The sequence below is a fragment of the Teleopsis dalmanni genome, chromosome 1 (assembly GCF_002237135.1).
Source record: "Teleopsis dalmanni isolate 2A chromosome 1, ASM223713v2, whole genome shotgun sequence".
Lineage (NCBI taxonomy): Eukaryota > Metazoa > Arthropoda > Insecta > Diptera > Diopsidae > Teleopsis > Teleopsis dalmanni.
Window position 1 is genome coordinate 26,268,260 of NC_051846.1, and position 27,471 is coordinate 26,295,730.

Sequence of the window (27,471 nt, forward strand, 5' to 3'; positions counted from 1 at the left end):
TTTTAATCAATAGTTCTAGTTAATTTGAAGTTCGATATGGAAACAAATACTCTTCTCTAAAAGAAACTCTTGTCGGTGTTACACAAAAAAACGTCCTGTGCCTATTACTGTACTTAATTTTCATTAGTGATCTATCGAGACCTCAAACTTGCACAATTGTAACCTTCGCTAACAACATCACTCTTCTGTCAGTTGGTGAAAGCAGCAGAAAAATCTACAAAAAGCCTTTGGAACTTTTTAAAGGATATTATAATTTGGACGAAACAATTATATCTGAAACTCAATAGTAGTGTATAAAAAGTGAATTTTAACACCGGATTCATTTTATTCAATATGTGTTATGTGGCACTTGCAGTTACAGTACTCTCCAGATAATGTGAGTCGATATATTAAACAACTTGACCCAGTGTTAACAGTTTTTTAAGGAACAACATAGTGAATTAGCTCTTTGGCAAGAAGTATTCTTATTATAAAATAACATAGCTGTATATCTAAACAATAGATCTTGATATGTGTTAATATTGATTGCAATTTGTAAGTAACTGTCATTTTTGCGCACATTTTCGAACAATACATTTTTTTATTAAAAATCAATTTTAATCAAGTATATATTAATGCTTACTTTAATTGAGCTCTAGCAAATTTTTGAATAAGTTTATAATTTTATTGGTTTAGAACTTCTATGGTTTATTGGTAAAAAAACTTAGCCAAGTAATTTTTAGTGAACCTTTCTTTTAACTGTTGTTGTAGTTTTATTGTTAATATTTTTTATTATTTTTAATAATCATAATTTTCTAATATTTTCAAGATCTCTTTAGTAGACCCCCCACTTATTTCAAGGCATTGTATATATATTTATGCGTAAGCATATTTCAAATACTCATCATTTTATTCAATCAAAGAGTTTGACAATATTATTGTAATTTCAATTTTTGTTTATAATATTTTTATTTTTTTTATACAATATTTTTTTTGTATAAAACTGCCAAGCAAATATTTTGATCAGCACTTTAAAACTGGAATTTAATTGATTCAGCAGATACGATTGCCTGATGCTGTTTATAAGTATGACAGTTAAACTAATAGAGTAAAGCGATATAGTGATAAGTATCTATAAATGTATTCCCATTAGTAAAATTTTTTTCACTAATTGTTTATTTAAGTAATTTTTACGTTTTTCATTGCTTTCAATCATGTACGCCACATATTTTTGAAATTAACGGTATTTGAAGCGAAAATTTTAGCAAAAATATTGTATCTATTGAAAGAAAAAGATTACATGTATTGAATTTTATATTTATTATAAAAACTTTTATTTTTGAAATGTTTATGTCAGATATATGTGTTTTTTTGGTGATGTATTATAAAATTTGGAAGAGATTCCTTAGTTTATAAAATACATCAAATTGTATGTAGATATGTGATATTTATTTTCAATATTCCTAACGTAAGGTTCGTCAAATATCCTTAAATATGATAACTTATAAGTTCTTGTGTAATAATGTATTGGGAAATAGACAGTGTTTGTTCATTTCTTCGGAAAACTTCATTTGCCTCAAATTTTTGTATTCATTTCTGGAATCAAAATGCTTTATTAATTTTTCCTTATGATAATCGCTTATATGTTAGTGAAGCTCTTAGGTCGCTTTGGATATTATATTCGCATTGGTAGTCTTCTTGGTCTGGCGCTTAAACAATGTCTTTATCCGAGATATCAACAACAGCCCATTGTTGAGAGCAAAATGGAAAAGGTATACAAATCAGTCACTACAAACTAACCCATGAAGGGCGTACTTATCTAATATCAAATATTGTTAAATAAATAAATAAATAAATAAATAAATCAGCGGTGCTCATACAGACATAGTCCTTCAGATCTAACAATTACTCAGTATAAATTTATGATTCCGCAAATTTTTTATATAGCTATCAAACCTTAATTTTGTGCCTTTAATGTATAATTTACAGTTATAGCACTTGTTTTTATTTTTTTGCTATTGAATTTTTACTTAATTTCAAATTTTTATTTAATCTTAAGCTTTTAATTTTATTTGAGTTTCTTATTTCGAGTTCAGGATAAATATATTAATAACATAAATATTTATTATAATTAAATTTTATTATATTTGGCATGATTATTGATTTCATTTTGATTTTTTTAAAATATATTTTAAAAATCTAAACTGCCTAACTAATTTACTTCAATTACTCTATCTGTAAATTAATTTAAATGCTTTATACCGAAATGGTTTCAGAGTTAGGTACCAATCATAAAGTGAAGCCCCATGAGACAGCTATAAAATCAATTAGCTAATATATGAAAAATTTTAAAATCAATTAAAACCAATCTTAGCTTTTAGTAAATACATAAACACTTATATGGTTATTAATATAAATTTTTTTTTTATGCCGTATCAAGCATACAAAAGACTTAGGCAACAAACTTGTTGAATTTTATAACCAAACATTTTCAAAGCTCTTCAAAACTTATACTAAAATAATATTCGACTGTATTTAATATAGTAATTACGGCAAATAAATAAATACACAGATGTAAAAAAATATGCACACACATATATATATATATTATAAGTAATTGAGTTTAATCATAAAAAATAAGCTTTTTCAGACATAATAAAAACTAACAAGAGTCATTTTCACTAAAATTTATTTATAAACTGCTGAGCAAATAATAATAATCGTAAAAATGCTACCAACTATAATCAAAGCATTCCGCAATATATCTGCTTAAGTTGTAAAATATTTATAGCAGTCATTAACACCATTAGGCTTAATCAGAAATATATAAATTCGCAGGAAAAGATGTGCAATAATTTTATTCGCATTACCTCTACTTGAAGATGTGGAACATTACTTCCACCTCGTAAAAAATTCAAATAACAAACATTAATGAAAAATTATTAAAATAAATACTAAAGGAGTATGAAAAAATATTGTAAAATTTTATTACTATAATAAACACTATTACATCTTGATATAAACATATATATTTGAAGAATAAAATAATAAACCGAAAATGTGGTAAAATTGTGGACTAAATAAAATAAAATTAAATATAAAGAAAGTTGTTAAACTTTAATACTTACAGATGACAATAATGTGAGAATTTAATATAAAAAACGTCTATTACTCAAATTCCACATTATGAGTTGAGGAAGTCAAAACACTTTTGTTAAGGGAATAAAGTACCTTAGTAAGGAACTAACACCTTAGAGCAAGTAAAGCAATGAGCTCAAATTATTTATTATAATAACCTTTTAAGCTAACTAAATGTAAAAAAAAGGAATTGATGTTTAAGAATTAAACCGTTTAATGGACTGTGGATAATAATAAGCAACAGATCAAACTGAAAATATTTTTAGGACTGATTAAGCTCCTTAAAATGTGTAGGAGAGTAATAAGAGTAATGAAGATCGATGAATTAAGCCACATTTTGTTAGAAACACCTCTCAATTTGCCAAACTTAATTGAAATCCAAGACAACCACGTGATAATCGCAACAATATACCAACATCCTGAAACAATACAGTGGATAAATTTGATTGTTTTAAATATCGAATTACTTAAGCTCGTAGCAAAAGGTAACTACAGAAACTTTATTAATATGATTATTTTGATATAACTTCAAAATTGATTTCATTTGTACATTTTGACATTATTTTAGACAACAATATAAATGACGGAATAATCTAAATGATTTTATTTTAACTCCTATAAGATGCTTGATAGGTATATTAAAAAATTTGCCTTTTTCCTAAAAATAAAACAAAGTAGTATAGCAGATACCATATGTTTTCATTACTTTATTTATTACATGGCTCACATATGTAATTTTTTTATTTTCGCTATTGTTTTATTATTTTATTACCAATATTTTATTGTTTAGAAGCAAGCTTACAGAAGACTTAAGCAACAAACTTGTTATATTAAATCCACAAAATATTTTCTGAAAAAAAAAATTGAATTCCATACCAGTATTATTGTTTTTGTTAATTATACTTACAAATACCGAAAAAACAAATCGAACCAAAAATAATCATCAAAATGATTGAGGTAAGTGTTAAAAATCCTGAAGCTGAAAATAGTGGCGCCACTTTTAATAGCTTTAAATGCTATGGCATTTTAATATATGTGATAAATTGCCATGTACATACAATTATTTATACATTTGTAAAAATTGAACACTGAAAATAAGTATTTGTGTATTTTTATTTTCGTAAAATATTTTAATATATACTTCTCATTTGTATACCTGGTAAAACCATAGTAAAAAGTTTCACTAAGCTTCACTAAAAATAGATACACTTTGAAACCACTCGTATGAGCGTTAGTTGTTCTGATAAACTAAGGTTAACATACCACAATTTTGAACTAGAAAACCATTTGGTTGATTACATAAAACAGTCAATATCTTAGTCCCTAAAATTGTAATACTGGGAAAGCAGATCGTAAGTGGATATCCACCACCTAACGTATGTCAAACAATAAGAGAGAAAATTAGCAACAACTTCATCTAAGGAATACCAAATCGGTCAGTATACAATCTAAAAACAGTACCTCAACAGTACGTTGGAATAAACAAATGCGACAAAAGGCTTTTGCCATTGAAGTTGACTTTTATTTTTCAAAATATATGCCAAGGAAATATATATTGAAAATACACCTTAAAAATATGTTATATGAATGTTGGCACTATACACCTTCAATTATGTCTGCAAATGCATTTTTGTTTTATGAAAACGAATAATACATAATCCTTTAAAACTCCTTTAAATTCATTCAGATTAGTTTAGATATAAATATAACTTTCATATAAATATCCATTATCTGTTTATGAATTTCTAACTTTTTGAATTAAATTGATTGATCCAAAAAATTTTTCTCAATATGATTATATTTACATATGGTTGTCAAAGGACTAAATCAACATAAGAGTGCGTGAAAGAAAGATGTTGGTCTCGAATATTCTAACTCTTTAGGGTAGAATAAGTAAAGTCAGTTCAAATAACGACTGTTTAACTTTATAAAATTATCTACTCTACACCTTTTGACAAATTTGATACTCATTGTTTAATTTACTTAATTTTATAATATAAGTTAAGATCAACTAATCTAAAATCTTCGGAAAATCGAAAGGCTATAACACGTTTGTAGCGAAAATCCAATGAAATAACCTATATCAAGGTATTGGTATTGATATAGGTTATCCATGCCAGGCTTTGCTGGTTCGATTATATTACATGAATGAAATCATTTCGACTAAAAAGGTGTTTGAATCGATACCAGGTGATGGAAAAGCGTGTAAAAAAACCATATCCTTGGACCAAGTAACCAACGGTATAACGGCAGTCAGCACTACTAATTGGCTATATCAAGTCGAAGATCAGTTTAGCTGTATAATCTGATCTTAATAAATATTACTTTCAATTAATTATCAGTTATGGGCTACAAAGTTTTAAATACCAATCACTTTACTTCGGTAAAGAACACTCCGTTACTCTTAACATCAGTGAGATTGCAATAAAGGTCCCGCTAATAAAGTCTATACTCAATAATTTTGTTATAATTTTTATCATAATCCCATTCTTTTTGCCATTTTAAGCTTATTGGGTTAATACTAATTACTAGCCCTTAGATAAATTAAATTTTCTAGCATTGTGTCTGTTACTTAAATGCGATATTCATGACATGAACACCTATGGAACAAGAATTAGTATCATTATTTATTCCAATTCATAGTTTTTTATAAGGCCATAGACAAAATAATAGCCTCGATAAGTACATCTTTGACTCCCATAGTTGTGATTTATAATATTTTATAAGGACTGTGACTACTAAATATTCTTAATAATTATTTTCAAATTGGAAAATTGGAGTTTTCTTTCCAGCTTAAAGTAAATATTCAGCTGATTATATTGTATATATAATGACTTAAAATTCTAGTAAAAACTTTATATTCATATATTTTTTTCCCTCTTTATTTATACAACTGCCAAGATTTAGCTTCTAATATTCTTTTTTGCAGTAAAGGAAATAACAATAATAATTCAAATCAATATTAAGAATTACATGTTGTATATGAAATATTAAGAATAAATAATATATTAGCAATAAATATTCATATAAAATTTAGAATAATTGAATACTTCTAATAAAATTATAAAGGTTTTGCATAAAGATTTTAACTAAATTATATTATACTTTAGGCATGATTTAATTTTGTTGAATTATCTCTGCAAACCTTTTATAATTCTAATAAGAAGTCTTTAATATTTCTAAATATTCCATACTCGTAGAAGTTACGAAAGTGGTAGAGTTTAGTTCGTATCTAATCTTTCAAATTTTCGTTAAATCTGTCTGCCAACTTTATATAATCTTAATTAGTATGTATTTCATTATATAGCAAGTTAATTAAAATGTATTAATAAACTCCTCTTATACATTCAATCTACCTTAGTTTTCAAATTTCACAAAACATTAAACTACCCGAAAAATGCTTATTTTTTAAGCAAAGTAAATAACAATACGTATGAGTTATTATCAAAAATTCATCCACTAATTAATGATAACATATCAAATATGTTTTTGTTGAGTGTATAATATTTTATACCAGGAAAAAAGTCATTAACCTCATTTAACACGCACATATTTAATGCCAAAAAAATGTACATTTATATCAGTTCATCATCATCATCACACTCTTCAAAAAAAAAAACAAAAAATACTAAAAATAATATAACAAAAAAGTATCTTTTGTCCATTTATGTGTCGCTTATGTCGCCTTACCATAATGTATCTATCTTCATAATAGATTTACCCTAATTGACCTTTGACTTGCGCTGAATTGTTTATTCTTTATCCTTTTTCCAAATTAAATTATGTGGTCGCGTGTTTGCGTGCGATTTAACAATATTTTCCTTATGTATTTTTACAATATTTTTCTTTTTTTGTATGAGTATATGCCGTCGTACTATACAAAAGTTGAAAAGGGAAAGGATATGTATCTTACGGATACAAACTAATATGACTTGCAGACACAAAGCAAACATTATTAAATAGACACGCGGATACGTGCGCCGAAACAAAGTCGATTTTATGGTGAACATAAATTTGTTGCTTAGGGGTAGGTATGTGGTGCGAGGTCTAACCTAACTTTTCTGCAGTTCTAACCGATTGCTAGATATTTTCCTTTTTTACTAAAAACCCAACACTCATCTTTCCTGTCGTTTCATCCAAACGACTGTATGTCCGTCTGTCAGTTATTAACGTTAATGGCTTTTAACCCAGCAATGCTATTAACAGTGTTTAAACAGCATTTAAACGCTCACACGCGCCTCTTATAAAAGTTTGAAGGGTTTTCGATTTCGAAATGGAATTCATTGGAAGAAAGGTGTTAAAATTGTTGCAATGTTGCGTCAAAAGAAAAACTACCAAAAAGTATTGTACATAGTTGGCAGCTATTAAAATTAAACAAAAAAAAAAAAAACAATCCTATATGAGAAACATATATATTCATCATCCATAGCTAAGTGCCACAGAGTTGAGTAAAGGATAATAGCGCATTTATAGTTAATGTGATTATATGCCTCATGTGGCAATGTATTCGGGTTATGCGATATATGAAGCGGCGCATGTAGTCATCAAAATAGACACGCGATACCTTTTTCAAGCATTTTTTAAGAACAGACTGGTTGTAGCTACCTTGGCCTGTGTTCATCCTGCTGGTCAAGAGGTTGAGTGACTATGTTAGTTATGAGATTTTTGAAGTGTGTATAATTTTTTTTAATGCATTTTAATATATTGACTGGCAGATGTTAGGCACTTCTTAATTTGTCCGCACACGTTATTTATAAATACAGACAAAAAATCAAACTTGTATTTGGAGGAGTTGCCAAATGATTTAAAACAAAAGGGTTTAGTATTAATACATTGTTAGTAAGAATACTCCAGGTTATTGTAAGTTTATTTTGTAGAAAAATCAGTAATAATTTTATTGTTGGAAGACACTTATAGTATAAAACCTATTTCTAATTAATAATTTCAGCATTGGAAAGAAATGATAAATCGTATCTCTTTATCGGACGGTAACAGAATTTAATTCCAGGCCAGGTCAACTGCGACTTAGTAAAAGAACAGCTTTCTGCCTAGGTTACCCCAGTTCTAAAGTAATGATACATATAACAAAGACTATAGCATAATTTTTTATTAGTCTTTGCCGTAAGCAGAGATAAATTGATATAGAAGGCAGTAATCGGCTCTAAAAATATGTCAGATATGATATTTTATATAAAAACGAAGACGCATGGAACGTTTGTCCACAACTATCCACTATATATTTGATTGATCTTAAGTATGGAAGCGTGTATATAAAGGCAGTCATGCCTAGATGTTAGAAATATTCTATATTTTACCCTCTTTAGTGATATTAAGTGAAACTTCATTAATCGTTTCATTAAAGTAACGATTTCCATTTGTCCCTTTGAGCGAAACTTATTCTTGATTTCAAAGGAAAAATTATTTTTTAAAGTTCTGATCAGGCTCTAAGAGATAAGATTTAAAATCTTACATATTCATGATTAAAAATAATTAACTAAACTGATTTGCTTCGCCCGTAGAATTAAGCCTTTAGTGTTATTTATATTCTAATATTGTAGTGTGTTCTAATTAACCCCTGCGGGAATAGGATTATTAAATTCCCGATGTAAGGTATGCTTGTCATAACATAAATCTAATAGACGCCATCCAATAATGTTTGTAATATACATGGTCGTAAATGAGTTTCACTTGCGTCACTTAATAGGAGGTATAAATCTGGTAGCATGGAAATTAGAAACCCACAACATCTACTATCCTAATCAATTGGGATTGGTTCCTTTAATAGCAGAATCATGGTGGCTGTGGGTAAAACTCAAAGTGACGTGAGTAAAATGATTTAATTTATTACTTGCATTGGATGTGGAATCACATTTTCCAATTGAGGACTATATCCCAAAGAATACTAAAAGTGTAAGATAAAGAGAGAAAGCGGTCCCTCTTAAAGAGAAAACTATATCCAAATGTTTAACTTCTTTTAGTATCAGCGGAAATTTTTGGTGTTCCAATGGGGACATTCATTAGGCTATTATTCTGATGTGTGAAGAGCACCGAGGTTATTGAGCTTACATTGTAGATAATCACGTTATAAAATTATAAACACTGTGTTCTAATCGTTCCTGTTTCTGTATAGGTCTAAGAATATTCATAAAGTTTTAAAAGGTGCCTATAACCACTTAAGCTCCGTTCTGTATAGTTTTGGAGTGTAAGTAGTAGCAAGTGGTATTTCTCTCGCAACACTTGTTTTGAATCTCGTTTCCACAACTCCTATTATCCGGGATGATAAGCTACCCTGAAATGATGAGTATCGCGATAATTATAGTCACCACTTAAAGCTATGCAAAAAGAGTGTTGACATTTATACGTTGACTCAATGTGTAGCTGCATTTATTCAACCTATTGCTGCTACCAAAAAAATAGCGCAGGTCCAGATAAATTTTTATCTAGATTCTGTATAGACATAGCTTTCACGTTAATTCGTATAGTTTTCAATAACTCAATAACTTTTTTGCTCAATGATACTGTTTTCTTTCTATTTGCGAACTACATCGTTTTCAAAACAATGTTTTAGGATCTATGAATGGAATACTAGCGACTATTTTGATTAGACGGTACTGCTCTCTTTTGTTTCATATGCGATTCTCGTAACTTGATATCCAGTTCGAGGATACAAAGTTGTTTTTAAGCCAGGTTCTAAAGAAATTCTCAATTCAATTTAAAGTGAAGAGAAAATGTTCTTAAAAATTTTACAGTTTCTTGACTATGTGTAAAGAAACACGTGCTGGAGCTTGAAGGATCCCTTCGCAGACATTATTTGATGCATAGGTTTGAAGTATGAACTTTCCCTTAGAAAAAGGAAGTTAATTTTCATGTTACAATAGCTTTTTAGAACTTTTTACTATAATTGAGCTTATCCATTACCGTCGTCCATTTTGGGACACATCAACTTTCTTCAAGCTAGTACACTCCACAAAATCTCAGACTCGTGCTTAAGCAACATAAATTAATTATACGAACAGACACATGCTGTCACCACAAAACACTAACGGTTAATAACAAAATAACCACAATTTAATAAAAAAAAATGTGTTTTTTCTTTAAAATTCTTAATAAATTTGAACAGCAACAATTAAATTCATTTAATAATCTTCACTCTTTACCACAAATTGCTGGGCACTTTAAAGCCACAGCCTGGAGGCATTTTGTGCATAAAACTTACTCACCGTAAAATTCCAGCTAAAGCATTTGTAAATTTACTGAAATAAGAAACTGCCTACCTCTAAACTTTATTGAATTTTAACAACATTTTAAACTTTCACTTAACTTCATTGTTTGGCAAATTTATCAAAGCAAAGTTCAATGAAACCCCAAATCCTAAAAATCAAAAATTCAAAAATCCAAATATCCAAACAACCTAAAATCCATAAATGCCGAAAAAAGCGTTAAAGCAAACCAAGCAGCAAATAATGAAAACATTAAAAAGCGTTTAATCTAATGTTAGCATCAATTGCGGAAATACTTTACCAAGTAAACCCAACTATTATTGCTGGACCACAGTTAAAATAGCTGCTGGCTACTGCTTCACTGGTTACTTTTCAAAGGTATCTCTGCCTATCTCCACAATAGCCCGCCATACATCTCTGGCAACAATAAGCATTTTTCTATTATAGGTTTTATTATTCGCAGTTTTTCGGGGGAGCATAATTATTCATTTTTTCGTTTTTGTTTGCGGTTTGTGTGGCGAGTGGTGAGTGGTGAGTGGAGAGTGGCGAGTGGCGAGTGGCGAGTTGCGAGTAGCGAGTGTAATGAAATGTGCTTAAAGCGAAATTTTTGCCTAATTACAATACATTGGCATTACAATGGATTTATGTAGAATGAAAGAAAAAAGTTTTCAATAAAAATTGATGTTAATAGATTTGCTATGGTTGAGGAAGATGTACTCCATATTGGTATCTGCATTTTGTGGTATGTATATACTTTGACGGCGCGTGCCATAGGCATGAATTGCATGTGGTCGATAAACGTTTCGGTGGAATGTTGCCATTGTTGGCATAATTTTGGGTTACTGTTTGAGACCATACAGACGACTTAACATATTATAAATAAATATTTAAAATCTTATATAAATCAAATTGAGATTAAAAGGGCGAAAATATTTATTGCATGAAATAAATTCGATTCTAATATTATGCACAAATAATAACTAAATATAAGTGATCTAAATTAATTTCAACTTAATTCAATTCTATATTACTTTTAACGTGTTTTTTGGCCTTATAAACTGCCTTTAAAATATTAAAAAAAATTTAATTTATAAAGGCTCAACTCAATATAATGACTGTTCTCAATAATATCCTTCAACCAAAAATCTTCTTATATCAATATAATTTATTTTTTCAATTTTATTTTGAACTTAGACTGCTAGGGAACTTAACAAAATTAATATAATAACCTACAATGTTCTTATAGCAATCTCTCATTATATCATGTAATCACAAACTTAGACTGTTTGGAAATTTAATAGAATCAAGTCAAGAAATTAAAGATATTTAGTTCAATTCAACTAGTATTAGACACAATTGTCATAAATAATTTAATGAAGAAATAATTTAGTCGAATTAAAAACATAGTCGAATTATGTAAATTATTTAAATCATAATTTTTAAACACACCTTTGTTTAATGTATTATAGAAAATATTTGAATTAAAATAATGTGGAACTAATACAAAATAATGCAAAATTAATGTATTATATTAATTATTATACGAAAGATTTATCGTACTCCATAGCCTTTCACGTGTGTTGTACTGCCTATCTAAAAACTATATCCAGCTCCCTGAACTTATGCTATTTTTAAGATCAATAATATCGTTATATATTAGACCTCATTTGATTAAATGATCCGTTTTGTAAAAATTGGAGGACATAAATACATCAGTTAATCTTGATGTTCATGGTTGATTGGTTAATCAAAGATAATTCAAATTTACTGAAATATCTGCTAACAAAGTGGAAGCTAATGACATTAACTATAATAATGGAATTATTAATTACAACAAAAAAATAACTACAATAACAACTAAAAATAAGAATTTCAGAACTCTAGTGCGAAATTGCCTAAGTCCCTGCATAAATTTATGGCAGCAGAATACGACCAATTCTCGTTGCAACTTTATGGCCTTCTCAGCAGAAGGAGAATTATATAGACTAAAATAACAACAATAAGAACAATAATAATAATAAATTAAATTATTTGTGAATAAAGTGACAGATAAAATGAAGATCAATTTTTGCTTAAAATTCATTGACTTCAAAAGAGAACGTATCCTGAAATTTCTATCGCTGATCAAAATGCAAGAACAACAAGACAGATTCTGTCCGATAACAAAGTAAGTACCACTAAAAATATTGCTACAGAAATAGGATTACGGTTGGGGCTAGAGGATTTTTAGATAAGTTCGGATACCAAACAAATTTTTTTCAAAAATATTAGAGAAAACAATAATAGAGAGAGAATATCTCAACTATTTGGCAAACTTTAAAAGACACTCAACCAACAGTAAAACTCAACGCTATATGAAATGAAGAGCACTTTCAGGACTACATTCTCTATACTAGATATCATATATTTTTTGTTAATTACTGTAGCGGTAATTAGTGTGACTATTACTATTAATGATGTTGATAATAAGAAAAGAAATGGAAACTGTGTATATATCTAAAAATTTTCAGAAAACTAAAGTATAATGACAATTATTAAACATACACTTTAAAAATGTAATAGAATAGAATTAGATTAAATTATTTTTGCAAACTAAAGTTTGTTGCAATTGTGATGATCTAATAAAAAATATAGTAGCAAGACACTTCAGTGTCTTGCAATTATGATTCTCTAGTAAAATATATTAAGATTAAGATTAAGTAGTAATTCCTTCATTTCATTATTGAAATTTGAGTAATTGGATCGAATAAAATATATAGTTCTAATAAGATATTAGTATTACTAGTAATTTCTTTATATCATTATTGGAACTACAGTTCCATGCAGCTCTGATGATCTAATAAAAAAACTAACAGTAATAAAATATTACTAGTAATATGTAATTAGTAAATAATTAGTATTCAATTAATAAAAATCGTTGATAAAATTTTTGAATATGAATGAAGATCTACATTTTAACAATATACAAGTACTTAACAATTTAAATAATTAATCTGAGGTTAATATCTCTAAAGAGGCAGAGATTTATAAAGCTAGTTACATGGGTAATTTCAATTCGTATAGATATAAATTTATACAATACACTTGAACTGATAACAAATTTCCCAAAGATAATAAAAATGATATAACAGAAAGTAACCCACTATCGAATGAAAAACCCCAAATTAATTTGAAAAGTAAAAATTAATTAACAAATCTATAAAATTTTCCCACCTCGACTAGAGGTTACAATTGCACTTCAATATATACAATCTGCTGATGCATACACAAATAATGATGCCTCAATTAATATGTTGCAATAAACCCACACAGCCCATTAAAAAGACTGAAGACAAAAGACCAAAAAGATATTGCCTCATCAACTGAAAGATTACTTGTTGCATTGCCAACATAACAGTTTATCGATGAAGACCAAAGCACCAAAGCCAACCAACAACAAAGTGTCGTAGCAGCAATCAAAGATTGAAAAAAAAATTGCTACAATGCACGTACAATTATTTAAAATACCCTTGGGCCAAGTAAATTAAAGAAACGCCAAGTTTTTAAACAGAAACTGCAGCCAAACTCTACTTAACAAAATGCATAATTTGTACTTAACGCAAGCGGTACATGTACGAGTACTACTAACGCATGGATATATGCTTGGATATATCGAACCTAGTGGATGCATAGGACTTGCATTATGCATAGCACATACTGCACACTGCACACTACAATTATGTTGCAGTGGGCAACATTACAATGCATGCATGAGTCATATGTGTGGCGTATGGCTCAGCTGCAACAATGGCCTCTGCCGGCATTAGTACCGAAACTGGGGCCAAAACGTTTAACTTTGATGTGGGCTTCAAATCTGCGTTCATTATGCGCCCATGTGCAAATTTCCCATTAGAAAAAATTATGTACGTTCAAATTCTATTGCGCAAACGCACGAAGATTTGTAGTACAGTGTTTCTTACCAAATATGTTAGATACTTAGATACTTAGATGCTTAGATGCTCCTATTATTGCAGCTACGGCACAATAACTTTGTTAAATTGTAAACGGAAATTTGCAATTTTTTTACTCATGTATCTTTTTTATATCTGAGCTTTTATTTTTTTATTGTCTCATTTTTTGCTGCCTCCAATGTGCGCAGATGTTCAATTGCTTATTGCCTAGGCATTGGGCTTGATATGTGGCATGCAAAATAATTTTGAATTGAACCAATTTAGTCGCCTAGCAATGTTCAGTTTTGTTGCATAAAATTGCGGAAACGCTGCTTTATTTGTATGTAAAACAAAAAAAAAATTATAAATAATATAAAATTAATATCAATTTGTGGGTTTTGACCAAATAATGCGTTGGAATGTCAAATTAACTCAATTACCATCGCACTTTGGTAGGCGAAAAACCAATTTATTTATTCTTTAAGTTGATGAGGCTGTAATTTTGTTTTACGATTATTGCCATTTAATGGCATTTGTTGTTTCGTTTGGTATCGATTTAATTGATACTTAATAAACCTACTAAAAACGTTTAAAATTGTATCTAAATATATACTACACATTATAATTAATATTATGGTATTTTAAAGAGAATTGTAGATCAGGTGTGTCTCTTTGTTGATTGACGGGATTGGTTATTGGTAACAACAAGCTGACAATTTACTGTCTTATATATATTGTTAAATATTTTAATAAATTCTTGTTACAAAATTAATATCCTCGGTACTGTTATAAATTCAAAAAAGAACCTCACTATTACTATGTTAGGCGCCTAGCCCCACGGACACCAATGACAATGATTCGGCTAAAAGTGACAACTAGCATTACACTCTAGGTAACCGTCAGACTGGCTCATACATGTAACTACGGTAAGCAGTGCTCAGTGATCAGATTAATTCATAGGTATAACTACTAAAAGTAGTCTCCCCTCAGCACAACAGATTACTGGCAGGTTATTTGATGGAGCACAGACAATGAGTTCACAGATCATCTTGCACAGACTGGCTTGTTTATACAAACTTGTGAGCTAGAGCAACTGTGGAACGCCTTAATCAACAACGAAATCTCTGATATGAAATTAAGTTATTACCAAAAAAAATAAATACTGACTTGACACTATAAATAACCGTCAAGCTAGTTCGTATATACAACCACGATATGAAGTCCATCATCTACAAAACAGAGCTAACAGATAACTGATAAGTTATCTGACAAATCAGTGAGTCCGAAAGCAATCTCACAAAAAGTAAGTTAGCCATACAAATCTTATTGTAAAACAAGCTAATTTACAAGAAGGTGTAGATAGAAGAGAGTCCTATAATCGAAATAAATCAACAACTGGCATGACACAATAATGGTTTATGCTCACAATTTATTAGCTATTCTTCATTATCAGTTCAATAAAATAGATCTATCTGAGAAAACATAATACTGACTGTGTTTGAAAATGTATAACAAGCAATAGTAACATTCTCTGTGACAGTCCTGCTTTGATATAAACCAGGACAAGATGATTAGGTAAGAAGATTCTATTCCCTTATGATATTAGTATTTCCTTAACAGCTGCCGTTTTGCTTTCCATTCCGAATACCGAGTGTTTTCTATTGGTTGGTTCGTCAAAATTACAATAGCCCGTCGTTTCTCTATAGCACAAACTTCAGGTTGGCAGATTTTTGACGTACCATCATATTCTGCATCACCATTTCAACAAAACAAAAGAAAACTAAATGTTAACTCAGCTTAAAAACAAATAAGACTTAAATTTATATTCCAATTCACATAGTTCAACTTTTATCTAGACTAGGAGCGCTGCGAGATTTTGGGATGTTAGATGTTATTCTCAACAACTGATATTCTGTAGAGGATAAGGAACAGAATGTATCTGCTTTTGTTTAAGAAAAGAGAGTGTTGACTTGTGTAAGAAGCAAATAAGCCTTCTAGTCACATTCCTATTCACATTGTCCAGCTTTTATCTAGACTAGAAGAGCTGAGGGATTTAAAATCTTAGATGTTATCCTCAACTAGCTGATATTCTGGATTTAATTCGAAGGTGTGAATGTTTTCGTTACCGATTTGAAAATCATGTTCATCATATACATATTCATTATAAATAAGAATATTGCTACTCCCAAAATAAATGTTCATCATAAGTAAGAATACTGCTACTCCAAAAATAAGGCTATTAAAAATAAATAAATTAGAGCATTCTGTTTTGAAAAGCATTATTTATAATTTTATTATTAATTTGTACCGACGGCACTTGAATCATAACTTTAATTTTATATAAAGATAAGAATATTGATTTTTATTTATTGAATTTTATTTATTTAATTTAATTTATTAAGATCACCGATGATGGGTATTTGACAATACTCGAAACAGCTGTGTGGTCAGATAAAAATTTAATAAATTAAATTTATATACAAAATTTAACATAACTTTTAAAAAATATAACAAAGAAAATAATTTATATATAAATATATTTCATAACCTATTGTGTCAAGCACAATGTAATTTTTTTTATAAAGCAGTAGCGGATTTTATTAAAGTAGCCTTAATTTGCAAATGATTCACTTTCGATTTCGCATGCAGTTTTTAGCACCTTTATGTGTACATTTGTATTATTTCTTTATATTTTTTACTTTTTTTCTTATATTTTTTTAAGTTAACAATGCATTATTAAATAAATAATTTATTTATATATCTTGGAAATAAAATATCTACAAAGCCTGTTAACAGACGAAAACAATGCGACCAGTTTTATTTTGAGTTAATCAACGCTCGATTGTATGCACTTCATTAGCAGAAATGAAGCAATTTAAACAAGGAAACCTTTATGAATATAAACAAAAATAGACAATAATATATTTAAAATAAAAAAAAAAACAGTAAATAGAAAAGTAAAATATATAAATATAGTATCTGCAGATACATTTTTATTTCAATAGATGAATACACATGCAATCGAATATGAGACAGCATTATTTTTGTTGTTTAAATTGCATTCAAAAGTCTACTCTACGATTTCACACTAAAAGTGAATTAAATTTCTTGAAAAACATCAAATGGTTAAAAATTTAATTCAGCTGACAACTTGTCTGAATTAATCGCACATTTAACTAACTGCAGCTAAAGTATCTATTACTGATTTCCGCGTGACAATTCAAAGTGTGCAAATCCATTACTTGCAGCATCTTTGGCGCATTAATAATGTCAGTGTAATACAATCATTCAAATGGATTCGAACAGATACTCGCTATAGCCAATCAATAATTAGTATCTTGAAGTTGCTAGTTTCGCTAGCTCGAAAATTATTTATGCAAATGAAGCGTAAAAATCCTTGAGTTATACTAAAGCATAAAAAAAAACAAAAATAATTGATAGATACTTTGATAAATGCAAGTGAAGTCAGGCATAATTGTCACTGAACATGAAATAAATGAAAGTGATGTAGTAAATTTATTAAAAATAAAAAAAAAAACATAAAAAAACTATAAAAAATTAATAGCAAAAAAATTTTCACTCAAGTAAAATAAATAATAGCAATTAAAAATGAAAATAATTAAAATGGTTGAATGCTATTGACAATAAAAATGAACTCAAATGGTATTTATTTGTATTTCTCTTATTTTTATTATTTATTTCTGTAATTAAATTTATTAACAAATTCAATTTCAATCTTCATTCCAATTCGATTTCGATTCGAGAAAACACAAACGATATTATATGATTTGATTTTGTATTCATTAAAACGCTTCAGGCTAAAAATACTTTAGTACATGATTTATGGCAATTTCAAGTATTTATTTAAATTAATATTGACATTTATTTTAATTAATTTAACTCATTTCTATATGCAGTAAACAATAACAATAAGAAGAGAAAAAAAATAAAAACTCCCACGGAGGTGCTCCGAGTTTATAAATTGTAACCTGGGAAGACTTCGATCGTCTATTGCTGAAGACAAACAGTTGCAAATGATTCTACATGAAATTTGTGTCACAACAACTTTATTAGCGTTAACACCGCTGAAGACGGTGAACACATGTAGCCCGCAAATTGCTATCCGAAAGCAGTTACAGTATTGCCCCAGCTCCATGATATACAAAATGACTAATCTCATAAGTTACCGCGACAAAATTATGCAGTTTTGCATGCAACTGTCTGCGTGTGGAACACATTTATTACCATAAACTAATTAAAATTCTCTTAATTATAATAAATTTACTACAAATTATATATCGCCTTCATTTTCGCATATAACATGAAATTATATTCACACAAAGTTATGCGTTTCATATACAATTACTCAGATCTACTCGCAGATCTACTCGCATTCGTCTGTCTGTAAACATCGCCACAGGCTAGTGTATCTTTAAGTAACTATAAAATTTTTGTAGCATTCCAGATATTGTTTCAACTTATAGTAGCTTGTCTAGGATCATAAATTATGACGCTTTCAAAACTATTTTACTCAATTTAGTTTTTAAATATTTATTTTTTAAGATTAAATTACTTAAAACTTAAATGTGGCAATTAAATTGTCAATCTGTTTTGACAAAAATTATTGGAGACAAGCCACTGCTCTTAAAACACTTAAAAAAGTTTTTAAATGTAATTAACCTTCAGTACAAACTATCAACGTCAATTTATTTTAAACAGAAAAAAAATTGAGGTGTTATTTGAAAGGTTAGACATTTTTTTATAAGAAACTATATGCTCTATATATCTTTTTCGACAGCGTATAGAATTTAAGTCATTTTTATTATCTGACAAAAGTACTATAAGATATGCAAACTATTATTATTTCTTCAATGAGTTTGTATCTTTTCGATAGACGTTTACCCTCAGCAATTATCGTTGTTATTAACTATCTTTATATCCTTAATGAACTTGTATTCCTTGGATGATCGATTATCGTTAGTCATTATCGGACTTAAACTGTTGCCTTTACCCGTTCTTTGGCACGATAAGCTCCTTAACAGATAACGGTTGTAGTTTTTTCTGTTTGTCAGTTATTATCAATTATCATATAACGATTATGTCGTTCAACTGTACCCTGTGGGTCAAAAATATGAACACATGGGCTTATTTTATTCAACATTTGACTCAATATAAATATGATATTAACTGTAGAATCTTTCTACTGCACAGAAATTGAAAAGATATATTTTGTACTTAAAAATTTACTTCTAAAACTATAATTCTCATTAATATACAGAATTTATAGAACTATTATAGAACTGATTTTGTCGACTATTATACCGACAGAATTTCAAAGACATTTAACTCATACCCTGCCTACGTGCCTGAAAATTTGCTTTAATGTGCTTTATGTAGGTATGTTATTTGAGTTTTATTTTCTGTAGTCATTTCAATGAATTTCAATAGCATCTCCTTCCTGAATTACTCAGTTATTATTCGAACTAAAATAGTGTCTGTACTTAATGTAAATAAGTACTTCCTTACTTACTTACTTAGTTGGCCATTACAGACGTGAACCGTCTTTGGTCTCGTCGAATAGCCTCTACCAGCCTGCCCAATCAGTTGCTTGCTCTCGCTAGTTAGTTGCACCGAATCATTGGTCACCTGGTCCTTTTACTAAAGATGCGGAAGTCCTCTACCGCGTTTTCCACCTGCAGGTACCGAATTAAAAATCTTTCTAGCCGAAGCAGTTTTCTCCATTCCATTCTAGCCGGAGAGTACACCATATGTAGATAGTTTTCAAGATTATTATATTAAGTGTTTACTTAGTGACTCTTCTGCTTACAGGGCCCTCATTGTTGTTGAGCATATATCTCTTCATATATTGTATATGAATTGATAATCTCTTTAAGTATATTCTATTTAATTAGCAACACTGTTTGAATCTGACTTAATCTTAACTTGATTTATATTAGTTACTATTCTTTTGTATAAATGTACTAATTCTAAATAGTATCTAACTTCGCCATTAAGTAAAGATACCAAAACAAATATTATAGTCTCTGTTCACACATTATTATTATTGTAAAATATTATTATTATTACTATTGTTATTATTGTACAATATTTGCTGATGTTAGCAATATCCAAATTTTGACTTTCCTTTGCATTATTTAATTTGGTAAAATGCAGTGGCACTGAACTTGAATATTTGCATTATATTTTTTGTTAAGTGCAGTGGCACTGAACTTTGAATATGTAACATATATCAAGGCCAGTGCATTGGCATTAATTCTTGGTTGCTAGACACAACAAAGAATTTGGTTGCATAATATATGCTGAGCTTGCACTTTAGGCAAGAAGACGGTAAAGGAAAAGAATAAAATTTAGATATTGTTATTGTAATAATTTGTAATAATTTAGTATTTAAGGAAAAATTTAATTTAATAAAATTCAGATTGAAACCAATATTCGATCTCTCATTTTCATTTTCCAGAGTTTCAGTTCAAGTGCTGAAAACTCAACCTTCAATTAAAGAGTTACAGTTTAAGTGCTGTGAACTCAATATCTTAGATGTTAATACATTAACATTTAAATTGGTGACCCCGACGTGATTATCAGGTGAATCGCTTGATAATTCAACACGAAATTGACGTAAAGGTGTCCTACGATCACATCAACAGAGACTTTGGTGTCAGCATCAAAAGAGGACAAAGAACACGAATTGACGTAAAGGTGTCCTACGATCACATCAATACAGGCTTTGGTGTCAGCATCAACAGAGGACAAATAAAACAACTTTAGTTTCACAAGGTGTGAAATTGGCTGTTAATCAACAAATCAACTAACTGGATAATGGGTTTCAGTTCGCTAGTGGATCGCCAAAAGGCATTGGGCGACAAAATCAAACAATTTATTGGTAATTGCAAAAAAGCTGGAAAACCTCGCAGAACTTCTCAATTCTATATAGACAAGATTCAAGAATTGCAAAGATTGGGTGACGAATATCATGAAAATCATCAGGAAATTATGGCTTCAGTGGACAAGGTTGACGACCATGAATACTTGGTGAACAAAGAGTATCAGAGTATTCTTAAAATGATTGTCGATTACAACAAGGTTCTAGAAATTGAAGCAATAGAGCTAGAAAAATCATCTTCAGCAAGCAATGGCACAACAATTGAGCAAAACAATCAGATAAATGATTCAAACATTCGGAAACTACTCCGAAATCAGAAGGCACTCATACGTGTAATTGAAAGAACGATAGAAGGAATCATGGTCAACAGGCAAGTTGAACAACCATCTACATACTATTCTATAAAGGCAGCCAGTCTTGAAGGATATATGGTCGATTTAACGGCAAATAACACAACGTTATGGGAAGCCACCGACGAAAGCATCATTGAGGACTACACACTGGAAATGTTTTATGAACTCGAGGAAAAGGCAGGAGCTGCCATGATCGAACTACAACAACATTTGCATAATAATCAGACAATTCGCAACTCAAGACAGACAGATTGCAAATTGCCTCTACCAAGAATATCACTACCAAAATTTGATGGAAACTATATGCGGTGGGTGGAATTCAAGGACTTGTATATGGAATTGGTCCACAACACGGACATCAGTGACAGCAAAAAAATGCATTATCTGACTACATCATTGGATAACGAGCCAAAGGGGCTAATTAGACATCTTCCAGTAGTAGGAGAAAATTACAATATAGCCTGGACTTTACTTACAAGTCGTTATGAAAATAAACGACTTCTGGTTACAACACTCCTAAATAAATTAATGGGACAATCCTCCATTAAAAGGGAGTCGGCACCAGCATTAAAATCTCTACACGATGTAAGCAAGGAATGCATACATGGTCTCAAGGCTCAAGGAGTTCCAGTCGAACATTGGGATGTTATTCTGGTACATCTATTGCTGCGCAAGCTGGATGCAGAAACTTTAACAGCTTTCGAACAAGGGCTAACAGACAACAAACGTTTAATAACCATTGATGAATTGCTAAAATTTTTGGAACATAGATTTCAATCACTTGAGGCTAGGGGAAAAGGAGAATCATCATTCACTCGAACATGTGCCTCAGCTACAAAATTTGGTTTAAGTAAAACCTGTCCAATTTGCAATAAAGACGGTCATATGGTCTACGCTTGCAAAAAATTCGAGACGGCTAATCTATCACAACGATGGAATTGGGTTAAGGAGTTCAATTTGTGTGTGAACTGCCTCAGGATTGGTCATCGAGCTGATGAGTGTAAATCCAGGCACTGCACTAAGTGTTCTAAAAAACATAACACTTTGATGCATAATCCAAAGGGGAATCAATACACAAAAGGTACTGTTCTTCAAGGAAATAACTCGACGCCTCAACAAACAGGTCAAGCTTCAGTTTCAAACCAATCATCAAATAAAATAACTCTTTTAACAAACAATACCAGACAGGAATCTAATTATGTCTTATTAGGGACGGCCAGAATAAGATTGCTGGCATCAAATGGAAGACAAATTGAATGCAGAGCAGTATTGGACTCTGGCTCTCAAATCAATCTCATAACAAACCGCCTGTCACAAAAATTGGGCTGCAAGCCTAGGCCAACGCTTATGAGTATGGAAGGCGTAGGAGCAAATGAATCAAAAATACGTCATCAAACAATAATTCGAGTACAATCAACGTTGAACGAATTTGTAGCAGAGATGGATGCACATATCATACCAAAAATCGTTTCAGATCAGCCAATGCAGTATTTGAATATCGAATCCTGGGATATTCCAAAGGAATTAACTCTCGCTGATCCAGATTTTAACAAACCTGGCCGAATAGATTGCCTGTTAGGAGCAGAGATCTTTTTCAAGTTACTTATTGAAGGTCAAATAAAACTAGCAGGTAGTCTTCCAACACTTCAGAATTCTATTTTTGGATGGGTTGTAGCTGGCAATGTTGAAACTTTAAATTCAAGCACGGCAACTTGTGGCATATGCACTACTAAGGAACTAGAAGAATCTATATTGAAATTCTGGGAATCAGAAGAAATTCCAGATTCAACTTCGGAACTCACAGAAGACGAATTGCGTTGTGAGTCACATTTTTTGCAACACACTTTTCGAGGAAGTGATGGCAGATTTGTTGTAAAACTCCCACTAAAGAATCATCCATCAGTGTTACCAGATACAAAAGGAATCGCTCACGAGAGGTTTAAGACAATCGAGTGCCATTTCATTCAAAATCCTGATCTAAAGAATCAATATGTTTCATTTATGACGGAATATGAAGCATTGGGACACATGACAAAATTCAGCGGTAGCGAAATAATATCTCCCCAATATTTCATCCCTCACCACTGTGTGCTACGTCCAGACAGCTCAACATCAAAACTGCGAGTTGTATTTGACGCACCAGTACACAAATTATCAGGGCCATCACTAAATGACATAATGTTTAATGGTCCAAAAGTTCAAGACGAACTGTTTTCGATTTTGCTCAGATTTAGAATGCACAAATATGTTTTAAAAACTGATGTGGAAAAAATGTACCGTCAAATATGGGTTAACAAGGATGATCGAAATCTGCAACTCATAATGTGGCGAGAAAACCCCACAGAACCACTTAATTATTATCAGTTGAACACAGTTACTTATGGCACAAGAGCAGCAGCATATTTAGCAACACGCTGTCTAACAAAATTGGCGGATGAATATCAAGGAAATTATTTATATGGCGCCACATCTTTAAAAAGGGATTTTTATGTTGACGACGGTCTAATAGGAGCTGACACCATCAACGAAGCGTTACTAATTCAACAACAATTAATAACAATTCTAGACAAGGCTGGAATGAAACTAAAAAAATGGTGTGCAAACAACCCAAAACTTTTACATGGAATCGCTCCAGAAGATCAAGAAGTAAATCTCAATTTTGATTCCAAGGAAACCCAATTCACAAAGACGCTGGGTCTTTTATGGTTACCAAAGTCAGATTCATTTCGTATCAAGGTTAACAGTCGAGACCATAGTCACACAACAAAACGATCTATGAGCTCCGATTTGGCACACATATATGACCCTTTGGGTCTTATTGGTCCAATCTTGGTCACCGGTAAAATCTTGTTGCAAGGAGCATGGCAGCTAAAACTCGATTGGGATGATGATCTTCCGTCAGAAATACGTAAACAATGGACATCGTATAGAGAAGATCTGGCCTTGTTGGACAATGCAACAGTTGTGAGGCACGTATTCAGCAGTCAAGGCTACAGCCATGTTGAGCTGCACGCTTTTTGTGACGCCTCAGAAAAGGCTTATGGTGCAGCAGTATACATTAGAACAGTACAAAAGGATAAAACGATAAAACTTAATCTACTATGCTCCAGATCTCGTGTAGCACCCATAAAATCTCAAACAATTCCACGACTAGAATTGTGTGCAGCGTTGCTAGCAGCAGAACTCATGGCAAGAGTTAAACTTGATTTAGGCTATCAAGACAAAGCAACTTACTTTTGGACAGATTCACAAATTGTGCTTTCCTGGATAAACAATCATCCAGGCAAATTACCCGTTTACGTCGCCCACCGAATTGTAAAAATCCTTCGGTTAACAATTCCAGAACAATGGCGTCACGTCCCGTCAAAACAAAATCTGGCAGATATTCTGTCAAGAGGGCTTAAACCGCGGGAATTTTCATCTTGCTACATGTGGTTATATGGTCCACTATTTTTATATCAGCCAAAGCCGCTGTGGCCAGCTCCCTTCAAAAGGGAATTAATAGTTGAAGATAACACGGTGGTGCTTGCTTTATCAACACAACAACCTACTAATGAGCATGCATGGGTCTACTCGATTTATTCAAGAAATTTATTTACACATGTCCAAAAGGTTGTTGGATATGTACTTCGTTTCACAAAAAACGCACGGAAACCAAAAGAATCAAGACCAGAGACCATGCAGCTTTCACCGATGGAGCTCGACGTAGCACTTAAGATAATAATACGTCAAATCCAGGCCTCCGATTTTTCTGATCTAAGGAAAATGCTAGTTAAGGACGAATTTGTGCCAAAAACTCATAACCTCAGTTCACTAACTCCGTTCGTAGATGAAGAAGGGGTAATACGTGTTGGCGGACGGCTAAGCTCTTCAAAACTACAATTTGATGCCATTCATCAAATGATTTTACCAAGCAACGATCCACTAGTAAAGTTGTTGGTAGAAAAAATACATAAAGACAATTATCATTGTGGCGCCCAAGCATTGCTGGCACAAGTGAGGCAGCGTTTTTGGCCCCTCAAAGGAAAAAGCTTGATGAGAGCTGTAATACAACAATGTTTAAGATGCAGAAGAGCAAGGCCAATTGTGTACCATCAAATCATGGGACATTTGCCTGGACACCGTGTGCAACCAGCTCGACCATTTCTCAGCACTGGAGTTGATTATTGTGGCCCAATATGGGTTCATTACAAAACAAGAGGCAAGCGTCCACAAAAGGCGTATATCGCTGTCTTTTGCTGTTTTGCAACCAAGGCCGTACACTTAGAACTTGTGACTGATCTGACCACAGATGCATTCATTGGAGCATTAAAACGCTTCATAGCAAGACGAGGACGCTGTAAAACGTTATACTGCGACAATGCGACCAATTTCGTTGGAGCGAAAAACAAGTTGCAGGAACTTACTGACGTCATCTACGCTGATCGAGCGAAGGAATCAATTGCAGGAATGTGCAGTACGAAAGGCATAGAATTTCACTTCATTCCACCAAGGTCACCACACTTCGGCGGGCTATGGGAGGCAGCAGTAAAATCTGCCAAATATTTGCTGGTCAAAAATGTTTCAACAGCATCACTTACATATGAAGAGCTTGAAACTGTCGTTATTGAAGTTGAAGCAGTGTTGAACTCGCGACCCCTTATTCCTAGCTCATCAGATGCAAACGATTTGAACGCAATAACTCCAGGTCATTTTTTAATAGGTGAAGAAATCACTTCAAGCGTTGATGTGCATGCACGTGACTCTAAAGAAAAATTACTTAAACGCTGGCAACTGGTATCAGAGCTAAAACACAGTTTTTGGCAGCGCTGGACTAAGGAGTATCTAAGCGAATTGCAACAGCGCCACAAGTGGAAGGGTCCCATCACCAACATACAGACCAATACGATGGTAATCCTTAAAGAAGACAATGTCCCAGTTCTGCAATGGCCTTTAGGACGCATCATCAAAGTTTACAAAGGCGAAGATGGTTTAGTGAGAGTTTGTGACATTCAAACAAAAAAGGGAGTATTTAAAAGACCGGTGCATAGATTAGCTCCATTATTTCCTGAAGACGATAAATTAGAAGATCCAACCTTTGGAAAAATGACTGAAAGAAAAATCGAATCAGAACAGACTCAAGAAACTCCAACGTCACCTCCCGTGTCGCTTATCGTAAAAATTCCATTAAATCGCATCAGAAAGCCTGAATCATTAGTCAATGGGTTAACTCCGACAAAACGATCATGTCTGAATTCCGGGTTGCTGCTCACCATTATTACTCTACTCATTTTGCCACTTGCACTATGTAGTCCCGTCAACATAACAACCTTCAACAACAAACCTGGCATTTATTTTGAGCAGCTTAAACCAGTCAAAATCATGTCTGCTGATTGGAAAATGATTGTATATTTTGACCTTTCCCCATACCAACAACAAATGAGTATTTTAGCTGATGCAACAAAAAGGTTGAACAATTTATGCGACAAGGCATTGGATAACACTGCTTGCAAGGTATTACTCAACTATTTTGACCGTATAACGGAGGAACTGCAAATGGAACTTAATCTTCTCTCTGTTAGAAAAAGAATAACAAGAGGAGCTATAGACATTGTCGGAAATTTTGCAAATTCATTGTTTGGTGTCCTCGACTCAAACTACGCGGCACAAATGTCAAGCACAATAAATGGTCTTAAAAGGAACGACAATCACCTGGAACAACTCATTAAAAATCAAACGTCACTTGTTGATTCAACTATCAATATCTTTAAGAAGAATCAATTAAACATGCATGACAAATTTGAAGAAATTGAAAAGCGCATCAATAACTTGTTGTATACAGATGAGTCAATAAACGACATACACGTAACACAAAACATGCTTATGTTGTCAATGCAAATGCTCATGATGGTATCCAACCTGCAAAGAGTTCACTCATCAATTATGGACGTACTAATCGACAGTCATCACGA

The 27,471-nt window shown here is 31.4% G+C and overlaps 3 protein-coding genes across 3 annotated transcripts in view; all 3 read left to right on the plus strand.

Annotated features, from left to right (window-relative positions):
- LOC119678577 (dendritic arbor reduction protein 1-like) overlaps positions 1–15,145 on the plus strand; it is a 19,877-nt gene extending 4,732 nt beyond the window's left edge. Inside the window, exon 6 of the mRNA XM_038090487.1 lies at positions 15,092–15,145. Within this exon, the coding sequence (XP_037946415.1) occupies positions 15,092–15,145 (54 nt within the window). The remainder of the gene's footprint in view (positions 1–15,091) is intronic.
- LOC119672781 (cyclin-dependent kinase 14-like) overlaps positions 1–27,471 on the plus strand; it is a gene marked incomplete in the record, with an annotated part of 829,514 nt that overhangs the window by 508,655 nt on the left and 293,388 nt on the right.
- Positions 21,104–27,471, plus strand: part of LOC119678585 — a 13,821-nt gene continuing 7,453 nt past the window's right edge. The window contains exon 1 of the mRNA XM_038090498.1: positions 21,104–27,364. Within this exon, the coding sequence (XP_037946426.1) occupies positions 21,104–27,364 (6,261 nt within the window). The remainder of the gene's footprint in view (positions 27,365–27,471) is intronic.